Below are 21,908 nucleotides of genomic sequence, written 5' to 3'. Positions count from 1 at the left end.
GTGAGGAGGTGAGACTCCTTTCTCAGGAGTGGAGCACGGAGCATGGAGTGTGAGCCCTGGGGGCATGCCTTCTCTCCTCACATCCATCCACGTCAGCCCCATTCTCTTTATTTGAGGGTTCAGTGTGTATTCATTCATCCTGTTGAGTATCTGAACAATAGATGAAACAATATATATTTTAATACAGAGAGCAGTTTTTGGAAGAAATTTCTTGTATTGCAAAACACTTTTTCTTTCAAATAATGTCAAATAGTAACTTGTTTTTCCTGGATCTTCAAAGTGTTAGACTTTCATAGTAAATATTAACTGTTAAACTATTTAATTTGGAGGCTGCTGAACAAATGTTAAGTCTGTTTTCAGAGTTAGACTGCCTGCAAAATCTTGGGTCCATAATAGATCACTCTTTGCATACTTACATGTTTAACTAGAGACTTGCTGTTTATTCTCTGCATCCGAGTGTTTTGTATGTTTTCCTGGTTGTTTTAGATCTTAACTCTATAAGTGGTTTGAGTGTAATTGAGAAACAGTGACAGCTATAATGAACCATCTTCACTTTTCCTTCCTCTTCTCATCTTTCTGTCCCCATCACTTCACCCCTCCTATTTGTAGTTTTCTTATCCTCTTTACAAGTGTTTTTTTAAATTTCTTTGTTGATTAAGGTATTACATATGTGTCCCTATCCCCCCATTATTCCCCTCTCCCCCCTTTACAAGTGTTTTTATTCTTCAGGTGGTATGGTTTTCAAAGGGAAGAAATGTGGAGGAACCAGCTGAAATATAAACATAACCTCATGTGTTTGGGCTACCTGCTAATAATTAGCTAAATATCTCAGTTGGCAAGCGTAATTTTTACATTGCCAAATTCTGATGTAAAGTAAAAGGGAAAGTGAGTCTTAAAGCCTACAGTAAAAGGACTATACTTAGTTTATTTTTTTATTTAAAAAATAAAAAGATCCCTTAAGCCCGGTCAAGGTCACGTACCTAGGTTTCAGGTTCACCCCACTCCAGGTCGGAGTGCCTGGTGGGAGGCAACCAATGGATATGTCTCTCTCACATCGATGTTTCTCTCTTTCCACCTCCTTCCCTTCCTTTTTCCACTCTGAAAATCAATGGAAAAAGTATCCTCTGGTTAGGATTAGCAACAACAAAAAGATCCCTTAAGAAGCTAGGTCTCATCATGAAAAAGCCCCAAAAAGTCCTTTTGTGTTCCATATTGCAGAAGCTAGGAGGGTTTGGTGGCAAGAAGTGATCATAGGCCAGAGGGCAACAAGAAACATCTTCACATGTTTTTTGTTTGTTTGTTTGTTTGTTTGTTTTTAGCAGTGTGAATGCTTTCATTGCTGGTGGGAGTATAAAATAATATACCACTTTAGAAAATAGACACCTACCTCATGACTCAGTGATTCCATTTCTAAGTTCTTACCCAAGAGAAATGGAAGCATATGTCCATAAAGACTTACACAAGAATATTCATAGCAGCCTCTCAAAATAACCGGAAACCAGAAACAACTCAAACATCCATCATCAGATGAATAGATAAAATAAATTGTGGTACCTCCATACTGTGGAATCTTGCTCAGCTCTACAAAGAAATGAACTATATGAATGAACCTCAGAATTATGCTGAGTGAAAGAAGCTAGACACAAAAGAGTATGATTTCATTTATTTGAAGTTCCAAAAAAGGTGAAATGCTTAACATGTATAGTCAGAGAGATTGTCTCGCCTTGAGGAGGGCTGGGATTGATTGTGAAGCGCATAAATGAACTTCTGAGTTAATGGAAATGTTTTATGTTTGATAGGTGTGTGGGTAACATGGAGACATGTGGGTTTCTTAAAACTCAAGTATCCCCTTTCTTAGACAATCAGGATAATGTCTGTACCCTACAGACACCGAAAAATATTCTGTGTTGAGTGGAAAAATGAATATGTACTCTAGCCTTGCCTCTTTTGCTAATTATGTGGCCTTCCTCTTTCCTCATCTATGAAATGAAAATGATTTCTTTTCAGGGTTATTAAAAGGCTCAAATGCATTACTATAGGAGTCAAAAATTTTGCCATCTCTCAAATTCTTCCTTATTTTATCCATCCCAATACTCATTTATTATTATTTTTTATTATTATATTTTTTAATCCTCACCTGAGGGCATGCTTAGAGGGAGGGAGGGAGGGAGGGAGGGAGGGAGGGAGGGAGAGAGAGAGAGAAAAAGAGAGAGAGAGAGAGAGAGAGAGAGAGAGAGAGAGAGGTGAAAGAGAAACTTCAATCAACTGGTTGCCTTCCACATGCACCCTGACCAAGGATCAAACCTGGAACCCAGGCATGTGCTCTGATAGGGAATCAAACCAGCGACCTTTGGTGCACAGGATGATGCTTAATCAATTGAGCCACTCCATCCAGGCTCTAACGCTTATCTAAATTTTTAAAAATATTTTTGGAAGTTAGAATGTGTCTTATAATTAATGATATCTTAAAATTAGTAGGCAGACATTTTTTTTCTTCTTAGAGGTATATAAAATGATGGGTTTTTTTTTTCTTAAAGTTGATGGCATCTTAAGATGCAGTGGCATATGGATATATATTTTGTAGTTTTTGACAAATTCACAAGTAAATAAAGTATCTGATTTTCCCTGAGCAGAATAATTTGTTATGAACTAAGCTTGCTGGAAATAAATACATTAATCTGTCCCTGCTCCCCAACTTGTGCATATCCCATTTATATGCATGGCCCGTCCATGTCAGACAGAGGAGCAGGGTTGGGCTGTGCTGGAAAGCACAGTGAGAATTTCCCTGGATGCTTCTCTTCTTGGTTGGCTCTGCCACTCCAGAGTTGAGGACAGAGACCAGTTGTAGAAGCCGGTACATCTTGAATAGTCTGTGGTAGGCTGCTTAGTGAAAGTGTTGAAACCCACCCTTCTTTCCACCCTTATTCTCCATCCCCATGTCTGCCTCTTACTAGGATTGTTTGGATCCCGCCCTTATCTAGCTGTTCCCCAGCTCCTCATTCTTCTCTATTGCCCCTCAAGATGCGTTCCTAAAATATAGTGGTGGTTATATCTCCAACTAGCCCACCAAATCCTTTCTTTTTTTTTTTTTTGGTGCCCTTGACCAGAATCGAACCTGGGACCCTTCAGACTGCAGGCCGACGCTCTATCCACTGAGCCAAACCAGTCAGGGCCCCACCAAATCCTTTCTAACCAGTAATGCTTTTGTTTTTAGTGGAAATCAAAAAGAGAACAGCTTTGTTGAGAATGCACTATTTCAGCTACATTGTGTTTAATTAGCCTTTCAAAGCAACCTAACCACCATTTATACCATGGTTTCTGTGGGGAAGTGCTTTCTGAGTTCCAGAAGCTGACTTTACAATGGGCCTATATCCCATTTGTTAGCTCAGTACTCTGTATGAACGTGTGTCTGTATAGATCAAGACGCTATTAACACTGTTTTCTTCTGCAATGTATTTAATTTTAATATACAACTTTCCATTCTCCAGGATGCCCAAGGAGTAGAGGAACGAGAAACATTAGCGAGAATGGCAGCTAATGTGGAAAACACGGCTTCTGCTGACTCCGAGGCTTACATTGAAAAATACCTTCGAAGCGTGCTGGACGTGGAGAACCTGCTCACTCTGGATCGCCTTCGCCAGGTCAGTCCGTGGCGCTGGGTGCAGTGGGGCTGACCCAGCCCGATTCTGTGTTTGACTTTCGGCATCCCAGTATTGTTACTTGTAAACTTCGAAGCATCTACTTAAGTGGAACATATTAATTTAGCCTTGCTGGTGTAGTCTGTGAAGATGCAAGAGTTACATTTGGAAAGTTATTGTTTCCAAGGCACTATGTGGTATCTAGTTGCGTTGGAAGTAATGGGAGAAAGTATTTAACTTTTGCTGGCTAAAGAATCATTTTAAAAATGCCTTCACACTGGGCAGTAATGTTGCTGAAGAACTAGGCAGTAGTGAGGCACAGTGGGTCCTTGCTTAGCTGGACAAGCCTCCCACAGCCGTAGAACAGTCTCCAGATGGGAGAATAGAAATGCCAGCAGTAAACCTAACCCTTAGGGAAACCCTAAACCTCATGCTACCTAGCAATTTGAGACTTTTTGCAACCAAACATACTCATGAAAAATAAAAATGAAAGATCTGATTTTCATGACCTTTCTCCTGGGACTGACTTCTGCCAGCTTCAGGGGGGCCGTCAGTATAGAGGAGAGAAGCATCTAGTAGCCTGTCAGCTCTGCAGCTAACTTTGGATAGTCCACAGCAGGGGTCCTCAAACTATGGCCCGCGGGCCACATGCGGCCACCGAAAACATTTATCCGGCCCGCCGGGTGTTTTTGCCGCCGCTGTGTGCATAGGAATTTGTTCATAGTTTTTTTTTTAAACTACAGTCCGGCCCTCCAACGGTCTGAGGGACAGTGAACTGCCCCCCTGTTTAAAAAGTTTGAGGACCCCTGGTCCACAGTATTGTAGTGGGATCACTAGTCACGTGGAGTGACAGCCATTATGTACAGAACTAGGAATGTATATGTGTAAATGGTCACTCAAGGCTTGCTTTCGCTGGTATTGCTTCAGAGTGTGTCTCTGATATAGTTTCCCTCTGGTTCTGACTGGCAGGAAGTTGCGGTGAAGGAGCAGTTGACGGGCAAAGGGAAGCTAAGTAGGAGGAGTATCAGCTCTCCCAGTGTGAACAGAGTGAGTACATGGCGTCCCATTCTATGTCGTGCTTTTGTCTCCTTTCTCTTCTCTTTCCTTGCATAGCTCTTCCCCATCCTTTCAATCTCACCGCAGATATCATTTCCTTGTCTGAACGGGTTGAAGGGCCTCTGTTCTCTTCCCTGGAGAATCTGTGCATGGCTCTGTCCCTGCCCTTCCTGATGTCGGGGGAAGTACCATTGAAGCACCTCTCTGATGTTTCTCGTTTCTCTAGCACCGGTGGTACCGTCACAGTGACTGGGTGTTCTGTGACCAAGTGCCCAGGGCAAGCCATTTGAATTTTCTGGACTAACTTATTTTTAAATTGAGGAGAAGCCTGGGCTAGGTTTACAATCTCAATTGCTTACAGGCCATCCAGGGTAGTATAAAGGAGTAAAATAAGTTAAGTTTGTTTCATAACAGTGTCTTAAGTTTGTTTTTTTTTTTAAAGACATGAATGTATAATTTATGTGCATATGAAGCATGCAGATAATTCTTCACAAAGAAATATGCTATGGCCCTGATTTACCTCTCCTTTTCTTACTTTTGATAAAGATATGGATATAGGAAACATTATAAAGTCCTTTGTCTGGACTTTACATGAAGAAAAGCCATACTACAAGCATTGTGACAAAGAGCAGCTGACTCTCAGCCTTAGCCTTTGAGAGACAATAGTGATATCCGCCCCCCCACCCCCACCCCCCCGCCACACCGAGTGACTGAAAGACATCACTCGGTGCTCTCAGACTGAATGGTTGGGATCATTCTCTGAGGTTAAGAAGTATCACTTTAATTCAGCATTCATATCTCTCGTTCCTTCAGAAAATGATACGTTTAAATGTACTGATACATGTTGAGATTTATTATTTAGAATCCTATGATTTAAAATAGCTTGTGTGTATACATTTGCTATGAATACCCAGAAAAAGGAGTCATAAGATCAGATACATAAGATAACCAGTAACCTGGTATCTTTTAAATGAAAGGGGATAAACAATAGAAGTATTTCTTATTCAGGCCCAGTTGGTTGTTTCCTTAGCATAAACTGGATATCTGATCTTATACAAACCTCCCTTCTTAAAATTGGGGCTAACCAATTTGATTTTAAAAAAATGTGCCTCTCATCCCAAAGGCCACTAGTCTACGTTTGCAGCTGTGGCCTTGGCTGCCTGTCTGCTACTACCCAATTGGAACAGTCTGTTGACTCAGTTTTCAAAATCTTGTATTTCCAGGGCCTTAGATTTATGTACTTTTACACATAACGGACTAATCTCCCTCTTTATTTCTTCTTCAGTTGTCTGGCAGCCGACAAGATCTCATTCCTTCTTACAGTCTAGGCAGCAACAAGGTACGCGTTAAAAACTATTTTCTGTCAGTCTCAGACCTGTTTCTCGTTTGGCTTTCCTCTCAATGACCACACACTAGTTTTGTAGGCCCAAGCCTCTCCTACTCTTCTATGCATGTGGAATTTATTGGAATGTGTTTAGAGTTAATTTCTTTTTATCTGATAGAATATGATTTTAGGCCTTCTTGTTACTCTAATTTTTTAGGATTCAAAAACAAATTGGTTGTTAAGTTCATATATCTGTTTAAAATACTCTTCTTGTTTGTGTCAGAAAAGGAACATCAAATCGGATTTTTAATAGTAAAATATTGATAGAATGATTGAAAATGTATAAGAAATATGAAGATGATATATAAAAGTTAGTATTTTTGTTAGAAGAAAGAAAAATGAGGGAACAGAAATTTTGTTATCTGGAATTTATTTACTTGTTAATATAGCTTTCCCCAATTGAACATGTTGTAAGCATAGATATCTCATTGTTATTAACTTAAAGGGATCTCTTGAAGATGTCACATATGACAATTTTCTGTGTGATATTTTTTGAGGATCGTGGTTAGATGTTAGCACTCTCAAATGTGGATAACATGCTCTATGTTGATATCTTAAACCTTAGGGGTTGAACTAGTGGGAGGGATTTATCACCAAGGCGAAGCTCGGAGGGCAAGTGCAGGAACAGGAGCTGGCCAGAGCGAGGAGAGGAGTCCTCAGAGAGGGAGGAAGGCCTGGGAGGCAAAGTGGCTTGGAAACTGGAGGAGAAAGGGTTCCAGATTCTTTAGAGACATAAAGTGAGAAATGAAAGACTATTTTGGATGTGACAACGAAGAGTGTATTGGAGACCTCTCTGGGCAGTTTCTATGAAGGGCTGGGTAGAAGTTAGCTGGACGTGTCATTTAAATGAGTAATTATAACCTTACACACTTCGGTTACTCTTCCAGGACTTTCCTTGTTTGAGTCATCTTGATTTCTTGGGGTGTCTGGGTAACTTAATGAAATTATGGAAAGCCTGATTTCCACCCTCGCAGATTTTTCCCATGTCAATGTGCTGTCCCAGCAACAGGGATATGGATGCCTCCACTCTATTGCAATATATATTTTCAGTTGGTGTACACTTCAAAAATTTAAATACCCTTTCTCCCCAGTTTGCAATCTTCCTCAGCCGTGGCAGTCCCACCCTCTGACAAACATTGGAGGTGTTGTCAGGGAGAGCGGAGGGGCCAGCTGGCCATTGCTAACTTTGTTCCCAGTGCAGCCGTGGAACGAGCCCTGAAAGGGTACCAGGCATAACTGGGCTTCGATCAACATCTGCTACTGTCCCGTGCTTGTTTCCAGATCTGCAGGTTAAAAGGATGTTCGCATATCAAAAGTAGGGACCTTTGCTTTTTCCTAGGGGAAAGGTAGAGGAAAAGTGTTCTAAGACAGATTTGTATGGAGGGGCCTGTTTCAGGAATAAGGAAATTAATGATAGAGGATTATAACTGTAATGCTCAAAAACAAAGTGGAAAGAACACTAAGCAACAGAGTTTTGATTTCAGGCTCACTTCAGTAGGGAGTACAGGGTGGCCCCACTACTTTCAGACTAGGGGCCCTCAGTAGTTTTATCATCCAAATCAGAGCATATTAACAGATTTTTAGGGAAAATAAATACTTTAAAATTATATTTTCTTACTAGTGAGAAAAGAACCCCCTTGACCCCCTCCCTACTGCCCCAGTGTTAGCAGCATGGAACAGAGTTCACCCTGTGGCTTTTTAAATGAAACAATGAAAAAACATCTTCAAATATGGCATTGCCTGGAATTCAAAGTTTTTTATTAATGCTACCCATAATATAGTTCCTCAGGATTGAGTAGTGTTTAAACTAATTAACGTACAAATTATCTAAACCCTATTAAATCCCTTTACACAGCAGCAGTGCTTATATGCATATGAAATTACCTGAGTACAAGGGAGTCCATTGTCTTAATGGCAGAAGATTAGAAACAAACTAAATGTCCGTTGGTTTAATCTGATTACATACATTTTATATGCACCTGGGTGTGCACATACATGTGCAATAAATAAGTGGGATGCTGTGCAGCTGTAAAAACAATAAGGAACCCCTCCAGGTACTAATATGGAAATTTAGTGTATAAACTTAGTATATCACCAGGATATACTAAGTAATTAAAATGAAGTGCAGGATGTATAGTAGGCTGCCATTTGTATTATTGAAGGAGGGGACAAGAGGGGAGTGTGTGGCAATTTATAGATTTGCTTATACATACATAAGAAATTGTATGAGGATATATGAGAAACTAATACCATTTCTTATCTGCCTGGGAGAGAGAGGGTGGAAATATGTGGGGAACTGAGCAGACACGGGGAGGGAGGTAGGCAGCTTCTCATTTTGAATTGTATGAATGCCTTTTTATATTATTTGGTTTTGGAGCATGTGAACAAATTACCTCTTTACAAATTAAATAAATTAAAATGTAAAAATTTTATTCTCTATACCTTTCAAATTGCTAGAAGTTTTTGTTCTCTTGTATGTATTGGGTTGAGAGGGTCTCCCCTTAGTTTATCCCTAACAATTTGAGCACAAAACCCTAAAGGAAAGATGATTGAAGAAATTGTTTTGGGAAATCTCAGAGACTCACGTTGTTTTTTTCTTTTCTTTTGGGGACTTCCTATATTCTTCAGTTTTCAGAGATCCAAGGAGAGGTAATTAATCCATTAGGTTTGCCTAATGAGTGGGATACAAGTACTATCCTACTACCTAAAACTTACCACTCTTGCTTTTGCCTTGGGATTAGGACTGAATTTTTAAATGTAATTTTTATAAGATGACTAAATTTGACTCTGTGCTAATTTTTTGGGGCTCACCCTTTTGTAAAAAAAACTTTGGTTGTCAGTATGTATGATTCCTTTCAAATGTTCCTCGTTAACTGGGCCTAACATTGTAAAAGTACTTGTCAAAAGAGACCAGGAACTAAGGCATCTTACTGAATTTAGAAGGCTCCGGGATGGGAGGAGTTGGAGTTAATTTGTATTAAGCAAATAGTACAAATAAATATTTGGGAACTTTTCTGAAGATGTTCTTTTCTGAAGCATGGGATGGGGGAGAGGAGTGAAAAAATGGTGCAAGTGCTTTGAGCATTCTTTCGACAGCACCGAACTTAGCTCAGCTGGACCATCTTGGTTTCTTTGCACAGAAGTGTTTAATGTTCAGGAGAATTGAGTCAGAAATATAATTTTATCATGGACTTGATGATGCTTAAAATGCTAGAAAATTTGTTTTTGAAATGATTGAAGATTGTGATTACATTAGTTACACCTACCTTGCCAACTTGCATGGCTTTTTCTGGGTTGTTTACATTAATCTATGTATCTGTCCCTCTGAGCTTGATTATGAAACCAGACTTGTACAGAAGAATTTGATGTGCTGTGTCCTCCCCTGTGTGACATTGGAACGCTCAGGTTAGCCGCAGTTACGATTGGAATCAGGGAATTGCCACAATGTAGATTCAGGACTCCATTCTTTCCTAATTTTCAGTTAATGTCATGGCAAAGATTAATCGTTTGGGAGTAGAGCGACACTAGAAGGTGCGGCAGGGAGGGGAGAGGGAGTGGTCAGGGCACTAAAACCGTCTAGTTTGGCCTATACCCCTTTGAATCCAGCCAGTCATATTTCACATTTCCTTATTTATTGATGCTTGTTACATATTAAAATTGCAATAGTTTTACTGAACTCCATCGAAATTGAATTTTATGAACTATTCCCAACTTTTAAATTCACCTTAGGGCCCAAAATAAATCACTCTCAATAAGCTTTTCAATTTAAAAATATAAAATACCCCTAATTGCAGTGATGTTTCTATTTATTTATCATTACTGGATATTTCATCATGATTGTTAAGGCAATTTTTTTTTTTTAGATCAGATGAAAACTTAGCAAACTTTGCATGACCAGTCTACCAAGATGGGCTCATATTAGGTGCAGAATTAATTTCAGCAGATTTTTTTTATAATTAGGTGCAGAATTAATTTCAGCAGATTATTGTTTCATCTGAAAACACAATGGAATACTACTTTGCTGCAAAAAGGAAGAAAATTTTACCCTTTTTGGCAGCATGGATGGACCTGGAAAACATTATGCTAAGTGAAATAAGCCAGTCAGAGAAAGACAAGTACCATATGATTTCACTCATATGTGGAATTTAATGAACAAACTGAACTACCAAGTAAAATAGAGACAGACTCACAGAGAGCAAGCAGGCAGCCTGGTGGTGGGGTGGTATTGGGTGGTATTTCTAAAGCCATTTGAGATGGAATTATATTTTTAATAAGCTTGCAAGATAGCGTTTAGAGTTTTTGATGCAAAGCTTAAATGAGTATTTGGTTAACAAAACTGAGTTGTGTGTTTTGGCCACATTACCTTCCTGAAAACTGCCCTGAGTTAGTTAGTTAGTTAAGGCTGATGCCAAAGATGCTTTGTTAGTGGCATTAGAAGCCACCTTAGAATCTGGAATGTCACTTTATATACCTTTTTGTCACTTTCCTGATGGAAAACCAAACCTCTTTACAGAAAACCCAAAGGTTCCATGTCTGTCAGAAGAGCCATAGTGGAAAAGCAGAGGTGGACAGGGGACCAAACCACATTCCAAGTCAGCTGAGAGACTCCTGTGTTTGCCTGTTCAGTTTGCCTTTAAACGTGGTGCTAGCTACAGAAATGGCTGTCTCGAATAGGGTTTTATTTCCTTGATTTCAGCCTGGGAGCACAAATAATCCCTAATACGTATGAAGCTGGTGTAGGGATCCAAAAGGAAGCCAGAGTTTTCTCTTGCGCCTCCTCATCTGGGCTGATTGAAGTTCAATAGACAGGCAGGCAGAAAGTTGAAAGCGGATCAGACTTATCTTTTCAGATTTAAGGGTATAGATTACTGTGATTGAAGTTAAAACAAAACAAAAATCCCGCCATACGCTTGGACTTTGAGAACTGAGCTCATAAGAGAGCAGAACAGTCCAGCGGCCCATTGTGTGGCCAGGTGCCTTTTATTCGTTGTCCCGAGTTCATCTCCCTCTAAAGTACCTTTAACAGAGATGCTTCCTCCCACCCCCGACATTTCAGTAAAGGGAGAATAACCGTAGAACAGCCAGGCATGTGCATTTTATTGGAAAGACACAAGTCCTTGTCCTCGGGGGCAGTGTGTATAGCTAGACCCTGAACCACAGGTTTCATTTCTGGCATGAGAACGGGGCACGTACTGCGGGAGATAGAGGTGTAGTGGATGGATTTAGTGAGTGTTTCCCCGGAGGTCTGCGGGTGTCGGAGAGGATGAAGGAGTGTTGTTCCCAGTTTATCATCCACATTTCTTGTTCCCTCCGAAGCAGGGCTCCTTCCAGCCCAGAGTGATTTGAGACGCTCTGTGTCCTTGTGTCTGGTCGGCGAGACTTGGGAACAGTTAGTATTCACGATTCCTCAAGGTTACAATGACGGTGAAGGTAGATGGATGAAGGGAAATGTGTCTCCGTTTTTCATTATCCGATAGGCCAGCAGTATGGCTAAGGCGGTATTAATTAAGGTACCGCATGCATCCTTTCAAATGTTCTCACTTGAGATATTTGAATATATGAGACAGTAAGAGTTATTGCTTTCATTGTGACTTGGTAGTAACATTGTGTGTGGGAGTGCCAACGGGGAGAAATTACTCGGGGAGCTGGAGAGCCCCGGGAGCGCCTTGGGGAAGAGGTGACACCTGCACTATTTGTCATTGGACCATTATGCACCGAGCAGCCGAGGTGCTGACTCCAAATCAGCTCCTTAGTTTTCTTAAGGGACAGAGTGCCACTCTGTCAGCTGCCAAACAAGGCAGAAAAATAGAAAACCTGAAAATAAATTTATTCTCAAATTAAGTAAGTTGTCTTCAAAACAACCCTGCACAAGCTTCGCACTGTGAACAGCAGGAGGCTTCTTCCCTCTGCGGAGCTCTGAGGGCGTTGGCCCTCGTGTCCGGCCCCCTGATTGTGAAGTCCCAGAACACAGAGCTGCAGCTGCCCGGGCAGGAGAGATAATTACATTTCAATGCAAAGAACATTAATGAAACAGCCAAGTCTGTAAGTCAGTGTGTGATTCATTCGCTCTTGCCATGAATTATTTCAGATTCACGGTTTCCCGAATCGTCTCTCATGTCTGTTTTTGTTTCCTTGCTTCCTAACGCTAAACATCATGCCATTTTTTTTAAATATCAAGTGCTGAGAGAGTTCCTAGGGAAGAGTGTTCTCTCAGGTAAAGAGGATCCAGATCACTTAGGGCTTATTGATTTTATGATCAGTACTCAGGTTGCCACTAAAAGCAGATAGGTTTCCAATACATATCTGAAACTTAAGAGGTCTTTCCACCTCCATCCATCTTCAGGCTCAGTGAAGACCTCGCTTTGCAGGTGATTACTAATGAGAACTCAAGTGGGTCGCCAGGGTCACGCATCTGTGAAATACTAGCCTGAATGAATATAAAATACCATTATTTAACTCTAGTGATTATTACAGGATCAAAGGGAACTTGAAGCATTTAAGAGATTTGCATCTCATCTCAATTACTGGTTTTTGTCCTTGTAATGTTTGGTTGGAGTTTCTTTCTGTCCTAGGTGGGACTGATGTTAAAAGTGCTCTGATGGTATCACCATTTTTATGGCTCACCATAAGCTGTTGCATGGTACATTAGTCCACCGCCTGACTGGCATTGTTCGGGTATTATGCCAGGACATCTCTTTAATGGGAATTTATAAAATAAGTTGAGAGTGCAATAAAACTTGTTAATCCAGAGACTTCCATTATTGGAACATGTGATTGCTTGATTTGGGTTTAACTGGAACTTATCTTTAATGTCTATTTAAAATGAGAAGCATGGTAGTACACAGTTGTAGAATTTTTACTTTGATGACGATATGTGAATGGATGGAAAGATGCACCCCTGGAGAGGAGAGGAGAGACGCCTGCCTCCACTGGAGTTGTTCCTGAGTCAGTCGGGAGTCTGCCGTGGGAAAGGGCATCTCCGGGCAGAAGTCAGGAAGCAGAACACAGGGAGGCTTTCAGAAGGAAGGTGTTAGTATATCCATATTTTGCGGGAAGCTGCATCCTGTAGTAGGAAGAGTGTGAGGATGGAACTGAGGAGACTCTAAGTGCTAAACTGGAGAGAGATCCAAATGTGAGGTATCACTACTACTTGAGAAATGAATGCTCTAAAGCAGTGGTCGCCAATCTTTCAGACCTCATGGACCACCAGTGGTCCGTGGACCACCGGTTGGCAACCGCTGTTCTAAAGAAGAAAAGTACATCGTCAAACTGGTCATGTCCTGTCCAGGGAATAAAGCTTTAGTAATGTACAACAGTTTTTTCTTAAATATCTTTAGATTTTTTTTATTGTTGTTGTTAAATTATTGAGTCAAAATTACCAATTTTCTCCTATAGGCCCGGTGGGAAAGTCAACAGGATGTATCGCAAATCGCAGTTTCCAGAGGAACCTCTCCGGATGCAGCCCCATCCCTCCCTGGTTGTCCCCAGAATAACCATTCTCCTGATCCAGGTAAGTTAGGGTTTCATTTGCCAATCACTGTCATGAAGTTCCAGCAGCTTTCAGAAAGAGTATAAATCAGGATTTCCTTCCAGGTTCTACTAGTTCGTGCCCATCTGGGTTTTCCTCTTTGTCTTAACATGTTGAATTCCACTGATTTGTGAACGTTGAATTTGTCTTGCATTCCTGTGATAAACACTTCTCGATAGTGATATGTTATCCCTTATATTTGCTTGATTCTTTTTGCTGACATTTTAAGGATTTTTGTGTATATGTTCTACAGTGAATATCTGTCAGTACTTTACTCATAATAATAATAATGTCTTTGTTAGCTTTTGGTATCATGATTATATTGGCCTCATAAAATGACTTGGGAAATATTTTCTTATTAGTCTTCTCACAGAACCAACATTCGGTTTTATTTTCTATTTCATTGATTTCTGTTATTTCTTCATTTTACAAATTTGGCATGCTGTGCTTTCATTATTATATATTCAAAATATTTTCTAATTTACCTCTGATTTATTTTTTGAGCCATGGATTATTGAGCATGTTAATTCATTTTCATATATCTGGGGGGTCTTCTTATTGATTTCTTATTTAATTTAATTATAATTAGAGAATAGACTCTTTAACATTTCAGTCTTTTGAAATTTTTGGAGCCTTTGCTCTGTCTTGGTGAACATTCTGTTTGTACTTGAAAAGAATGTCTATTCTGTTTTGGGGCATTGTGTTCTGGGTATATCAATTAGGTCATCATGCTTGTGATCATCTCATCTCTGCCCTTATTGACTTTTTGCTATTTGTTCTATCAGTCACTAAGGGGAGGCATTGAATCTCCAAGTATGATTGTGAAAATTGTCTATTTTTCCCTTTAATTATACAGGTTTTTTCATCATTCACTTAGAAACTCTGGGTTAGATATAGACTCATTAAGGATTATTATTTTTTCCTGAGGAAGCGATATTTCTCATTATGAAATATCTCTTTATATCTCTGGCAGTAGTTACTTTGAAATATGTCTTGCCTGCTATTAATATAGCCACATCAACTTTCTTTTGCTTGTTGTTTGCACAGTGTATCTTTTTCTCAGTTTTCAAAATTTTAGCCTATATTTGTCTTTAAATTAAAAGTGACTATCTTGTAGACAGCATATAGTTAGGATTAGCTTTTGTTTTAAATCTAGTCTGACAATTCTGCCTTTTAATTGGCATCTTTAGTTATTTTACATCTAATATTATTATTATGTCTGCCATGTTGCTATTGGGTTCTGTTTTTTTAAATTAATAGAGAGAGAGAGAGAGAGAGAGAGAGAGAGAGAGAGAGAGATATCAACTTGTTCCACTTATTGACTTACTGATGCATTCATTGGCTGATTCTTATATGTGCCGTGATTGGAGATGGGACCCACAATCTTGGCTTATCGGGACTATGCTCTGACCAACTGAGCTACCCGGCCAGGGCTAGTTTCTATTTGACCTTTTCATTTTTATTTTTTCACTCTGACCTCCTTTTTGTCTTCTTTTAGTTTAATTGAAAAATATATTTTAGACAATCATATAGTCTAACTACTATGCTGTAAACCTGAAACTAATACAAAATAATCTTGAATATAAACTGTAATTGAAAAATAAAAATAATAAAAAGAAGAAACCCAGTGAAGGATGGAGAGTTGTATAGGATCTCATAGCTATAAATAAAATAATTATCCTCTCCCCCAAAAAGACAGGAAAAATTTAGTGTTTGATTTTATTTCCTGTTTTGGCCTTTGGGTATGCCTGTATTTGTTTGATTACTTAGTAAAGTTTGTGCTCATCCTTGACCTTTCACAGCTTATGAATTAATATCATCTCCCACTGCCCACATATAAGAGCCTTGCAACAGTAGTTCCATCTGATTATTCCCTCCCTCCCGTATTTTGTATTGTTGTTGTTGTATCTTTTACTTTTCCAGATGTTATTGAACCCATTTTACAGTGTTACTTCTTTTGCTTTAAAATAACCACTTTTAAGGAAATTAAGACACTAGAGAGAATCTTTTCTGTTTTCCATCATAGTCATTATTTCTGGCATTATTCAGGCCTTCCTGAAGATCTTATCCTCATCTGATATCATTTAGCCCAAGGAGTATTCTGTATTATTTCTTATTATGTCATTCTCTTGGGGAAGAATGCTCTCCCCTTTTGAGAATATCTTTATTTCACCTTATTTTTTAAGGATATCTTCTCTAGATAATTTTGAGTTGACAGTTTAGTTCAGCACTTCACAGATGTTACATTATCTTTTAGACTCCTTTTCTGATGAGAATTCAGCCGTCATTTTTGTCACTTTTCCCTTACATAATGTCTTTGTTTATTTGCTTTCAAAATTTTCGCTCTCTTACTTTTTAGCAGTTGGACAATGATGTGCTTAGGTATAGTTATCTTAGTATTTATTGTGCTTGGGTTTTACTGATGTTCTTAGATCTGTAGGTTGAGTTTTTCAAGAAATTTGGGCAATATTCAACTATTAGTTCATAAAACTGTTTCTACTGGACTTTTCTCTCTCCCTTCTGTTTAATATTGCGCACGCAGGTTACAGAAGCTCTATTTCTTTTCTAATTTCTATGTTTAATCTTTTTATCTTATTCTTGTTTCTTCTGGTTGGATAATTTCTTTTGTCACTTCCAGTCTTCTGCTAAGAACATTTAGGGAACTTTTTATTTAAATTATTATTCTATTCGGTTCTAGAATTTACCATTTGCCTCTTTTTTTGTAATAGTTTTACTTTCTCTGCTGATGTTCCCTCTCTGTATATTTGTGAAGACCACATTCTTCTTTACATCCTTGGACCTGTGTATAGAAGCTTCTTTAAAGTTTTTACATGCTCAAGCCAGCATCTGGACCATCTCATGTTCTATTCTGTTGACTGCTTTTATCTTTACTATGGGTCATATTTAATGAGTTTTTACAAATGTATATGCCCTTTTAACTGCTACCCCAGACAAGTATAGCAGATTTATGTGACTCCCCCTGATCAGCCAATGTTCTGATTTCAGATTAGTTTGCTTGTTCTACAGGTTCATATAAAAGGAATCATACAAGCCCTGGCTGGTGTGGCTCAGTTGGTTGGGCATCGTCTGGTGCACCCAAAGGTTGCTGGTTATATTTTGGTCAGGGCACATGTCCACGTTATGGACTTGATCGCCAGTAGGGGACATGCAAGAGGCAACCGATCAATGTTTCTCTCTCATTGATGTTTCTGTCTTGTCCCTTCCTGTCTCTCTAAAAATAATAAACTATTCTTAAAAAAAAAAAAGTAATACAATATATATATATATATATTTTGTGTTTGGTTTTTTGGTTTTTTTTTTGCTCACCATTTCTATTCAAGTCATCCATACTGCTGCATGTATCACTAATTTATTCTTTTTTACTGCTGAGAAATATTTCATTATCACAATTGAATTTATTACCATTTTTAATCAGCTCTATTTATGGGCATTTGGTTTCTTTCCAGTTTTTGGCTACTACGAATAAAGCTTGTTTTTATATAAGTCTTTTTTGTGAACATTTGTCTCAAGTAAATACCTAGGAGTGAAATACTGGGATATAGAGTGCCACCTTGCTTTAAAATTCGGTAAATGTATATCTATCTACCTGTATATATAATCAGTGCTACTTGATTTACATATTTACCACTTCGCTTTGATCATTATTGCCACACTGTATTGTCTTGTACCACACTGTATTTTTCTGAGTTTAGTTTCTTTTTTAGTGAATTATATCTATCATTAGTGCTTTTAAAAATCATTTTTAGTAAAAACTATGTCTTTTATACATTAAAGTTTTTATTTTGCTCTCACTTTGAAGAATCTTTTTACTATGGAAAATACCAAACATACAAAGTAGAAAGAGTACCATGATATGCCCTTTCAAGTACCCCTCCTGATTTCAAAGTAATCAGTTTCTCACTAGTCTTATTTATCTTTACGCTCACTACTTCTTACCCTCTAATGACTATTTTGAAGCAAATCCCAGATATTATTTTATCTGTGATTATTTGTACATGTATCTCTAAAGCAATAACCACAGTAACATTTTACTCCTAAAAAAATAGCCCTGGCCGAGTGGCTCAGTTGGCTGGAGTATCGTCCCACACACCAAAATGTTGTGGGTTAATTCCCTTGTCACATACACAGGTTGCAGGTTCAATACCTGGTAAGGGGCTTGCAGTAGGCAGCCAATAGATGTTTCTCTCTTGCATGGATGTTTCTCTCTTTCTATCCTCTGGTGAGGAAATAATCTATATCTCTAAAAAGCTAAGTGACCAACTGGTTGTCCGTCTGACCGACTGACCAGCCAGCCGGTACATATGACACGCACTGGCAATTGAAAAATAAACGTTGACTCATGCATGCGCGATACAGATAAAGCTCTCTAATTAATTGCCTTTCAATGTGCATGAATATGTGCACTGGGCCACTAGTAATAATAATAATTATTATTAAGTATTATCAAATATCTCTTGTTAGTATTTCCATTTCCCCAATTGGATAAAAAATATATTTTATGTATTTTGAATGAAAATCCAAGTGGGGTTCATCCATTGTGATTAGTTGATATGTGTAAGTCTGTTTAATCCATGTGCTCTTCTCATTCTTTTTTTCTCCATTGCATTGTATTTGTTGAAGAAACTAGGTTTTTGTACAGTAGACTGTACATTCTTCTTTTTGCTGGTTACATCCCCATGAGGGACATGATTCTCTGTAAATTGGTAGTTAGATGTATAGCATTGATCAGATTCTGGCTAATTTGATGGAAGGAAGGGAGGAAGGATAAATGAATGGGTAGTTTTGTGTACTTCCCCTCAGGAGACACCTCGTGTCTGTCTCTCTTTTTGTGATAGATGCAGCCTTTGGTTGACAATTGGCTAGATATTTATTTAATTAGGGGTCATACTCACTCTAGAATGTTAGTTTAACTGCATATAGAACTCTAGATTGTCCCTAATTTCTTCCCCTCAGCATTTAGATAATTATATCTTCTGGCTCTTTAGTCATCTTAAACTTATATTCTGTTTATCCCTTTTCTTTTGGTTTGTTTCTCTCTTCCCTATTTTTGCCTTCTTGTAAAATTGTTTGAGCTTTTTGAATTCAGTTTTAATGTATCTCTTGACATTATAGCTATCTCTTTGCTTTATTTTTTAGTGCTTGCTCTCATGCTGACAAAACATCCTTACCTTTTCATAGGTTACTTAGAGTTAATATTACACTACTTTGTGTAAAATGTAGAAACCTTAAACTGTATAAGTCCACGTACAACTGTACTGCCCGTGAACTAGAGTCATTTCAGGGTCAGCATGGAGTAGATACCGGTGGTTGTGTACTTCTCTTTAGTCAGTATCCCTTACAAGTTTCTCAAGTTGTCTTGCTTTAAAAACAGTGTTATGAGGATACAGTGTTTTGTCTTTTATGAGTTGGATTAGATTTTCCTAAAAATTTAGTTTTATTCACTAAGGGGAAAGAAATCTTATATCGTAGGCATTATCTGCACATTTGATCCCAGTGTTTGGTAATTAAGAGCACGTAAGAATATGGTTGGTTCAGGGCCTCTGTTCCCCTCTTGTAAGAACAGTTAGAACACTACTCTCCTCCTGAAAGGTCATTTCATCATTTTCATGCAGTAAATAGCATCAAGAATTAAAGTTGAATAAGACATAGTTCCTGACTTCAAAGAGTTTAAAGTTTATATGGAGTGCTACATGTGTGTGTTATCAGCTATGTGATTTAAAAGTAAAATACCAGTTAGTGACAGGACTGGGGTTGGGTGACCCTGTGCATACTAACAGGAATACTGGAGATTAAAACATTTTAGAAGTACCCCAATTGTTGCTATTTAATTGGAAAAGGAAACCCCAATGTGTTTGGGGTAACTATAATAATACTTGTTTTTTAATATTAATTTTTAAAGAATTCCTTTTTAAATTATATTGTTATATATGCTTACAAATGATCCTTGTCAAGTTTGCAGTAAAGAGAGAGATGTCTTTGTAATTGTTTTTCTTTTCCTTTCAATATTTTGACAGGACGTAGTAGCCAAGTGGCCTCCTACCTGACCCCAGTCAAATCCTTCGTGCCACAGATGCCCAAGCTGCTCAAGTCCCTCTTCCCTGTGCGCGACGAGAGAAGGGGCAAACAGCCATCTCCCCTTGCACATCAGGTAAGAGCATCAAGAAAGCAACAGTGAAACCCTGGCCGCTATTCTCAGTGGTTAGAGCGTCAGCCTGTGCACCGAAAGGTCATGAGTTCAATTCCTGGTCAAGGGCAGGTACCTGGGTTGCAGATTCCATCCCTGGTTGGGGAGAGTACGGGAGGAACCTATGGATGTGTATCTCACATGAGTGTTTCTCGCTCTCTCCTCCTCTTCTCTCTCCCTCCCTTCCTTCCAGTCTCTAAAAATCAATGGAAAAAATACCCTTGGGTGAGGATTAACAAAATAGAAGAAAGCAGCAGTGAACATTTTTTTCTGAGATTGCTGGCAAAATGGTGCTTTGTGTTGCACTGAAGCTGGAGTGAGAGTGATGTCAACAATGGGGGGTGGTGGGAGGGGTAAAAACTGGGCTTTTAGATCTGGTAAAAGCTTGTGATAATTTCTCTTCCCCTTTCTTCAGAGATAACAGAGCTGTTTAAACTTATTGACACACTCAATCCTTTTTGCTTTTAAAAAATGCCAAGTACACTCCTAATGTGATTTATGGTAATATCACTTAGAGCAACAATAGTAAAATTTATGAAGTGCACTTAATGTTTCTTGTGTATTGCCAAACAGAAAATGTAATTCTATTTTTAATTCTTGATTTCATTTCAAACAATTTCATATCATCACTGTTCTTCCTTCTCCACCTTTTCTTCCTCTACTGTGGTTTACCTGTTCGTTCACTTAAAATATTAAAAGTGATCATTTGTCTTATTTCCCCATTTTCTCTGAAACTCAACTCAGCCTTAGAATAAGTTTTAGAGAAAATGTGAAAGGGCTTTCCAAATAATCAGGAAACTGTTCATATGAGATGGTGAATGGGAAGCCTGTTGGCAATGCAATTTCTGGACTTATATAGGTGTGCATTCAGCAGAAATTGATAAATGAGGATTTATTTATACTCATTCAAAAACACATACAGTGCAAGTTCGGTTGTTGAAATAGGTCTTTTGACATCAGCTTCTCCACATTCACTTAAACATTCAAGTCACAGAAATGCAGGTGAGTTCCTGTCTGAGACCTTAACTACTTAAAAGAATCTTCCAAGTTCATAAATGCATATGCAAGGGCGATGGTGTTAGTTTTGTAAGGCTGCTGTGCAGATATATAATATTTTCAGCTTAGCATTATATAAACATATACATAAGCATACATGTACACATATTGGATGAAAAAATTAAATACTGAGATTTTGGAAGTGTTTAACTAAATTTAACTAGGCATATAATTGGTGTTTGACAATTATCAAAATGAATCTATGAGAGCTAAAAGAAATAGCAAGTCTAATACTTGGTGGGGTGAGGATAGGCAGAAATTATTTTCCCAAGGGTTTGTTATTGCATTCAGTATTCTGTTCTGATCTCCCACATCATTATTTTGCAAAGTATGATTTATGGACTGTGTCAGAATTTCCATGGTAACTTTTTAAAAAGGCAACTAAAAAATATATACAGCCTGGTCTCAAGCCATGGCTCACCTGGGGCGCCTTATAATCTGCCTCTATATGCAGCCAAAGTGATTCCTAGTCACATTAAAGCTTGATAGCCACCATTTTTCAACTGCTATTTGGTGAAGACAGAGTTATAGACATTAAAGGAAATCAGAATGGCATTAGAAGTCATTGAATCAGCCCACTATAGTTATAATTTTTTAAAATATATATTTTTATTGATTTTAGACAGGAAGGGAGAGGGAGAGAGATATAGAAACATCAATAATGAGAGAAAATCATTGATCAGCTGCCTCCTGCATGTCCTGTCCTGGGGATTGAGCCCACAACCTGGGCATGTCCCCTTGACTGAAATTGAACCCGGAAACTTTCGGTCCACAGGCCGACACTACCTATTGAGCCAAACCAACTAGGGCCAGTTATTATTTTTTAAAGCTTCTCTAAGTTTTTGATGTAGAAGTCAAATCATGTGCTACAATCAGAAATTATTTTTACTGTTTGATAGTAAGTGATTGTTTCTTCTGCACGAACAATAATGTGTCAGAAGTGAATCTAGTGATTGGAGAATAACTCTAATTTGTAACGTCCAATTTAAGAGAGTTAATCTCACAATATCTTGAAGATATCTTAGAGCAGTATTTGCTCAT

At 38.5% G+C, this 21,908-nt stretch overlaps 1 protein-coding gene across 3 annotated transcripts in view; it reads left to right on the top strand.

Moving 5' to 3' along the window:
* Positions 1-21,908, top strand: part of KIF13B (kinesin family member 13B) — a 217,554-nt gene that overhangs the window by 169,554 nt on the left and 26,092 nt on the right. For all 3 annotated transcript variants that reach the window (XM_059697578.1, XM_059697576.1, XM_059697577.1), the window contains 5 exons: positions 3,489-3,641; positions 4,608-4,685; positions 5,980-6,033; positions 13,474-13,588; positions 19,642-19,775. In XM_059697578.1, the coding sequence (XP_059553561.1) occupies positions 3,489-3,641; positions 4,608-4,685; positions 5,980-6,033; positions 13,474-13,588; positions 19,642-19,775 (534 nt within the window). The remainder of the gene's footprint in view (positions 1-3,488; positions 3,642-4,607; positions 4,686-5,979; positions 6,034-13,473; positions 13,589-19,641; positions 19,776-21,908) is intronic.

The sequence above is a fragment of the Myotis daubentonii genome, chromosome 5, assembly GCF_963259705.1.
Source record: "Myotis daubentonii chromosome 5, mMyoDau2.1, whole genome shotgun sequence".
Classification (NCBI taxonomy): domain Eukaryota; kingdom Metazoa; phylum Chordata; class Mammalia; order Chiroptera; family Vespertilionidae; genus Myotis; species Myotis daubentonii.
This window is presented reverse-complemented; position numbering and strand designations above follow the sequence as displayed.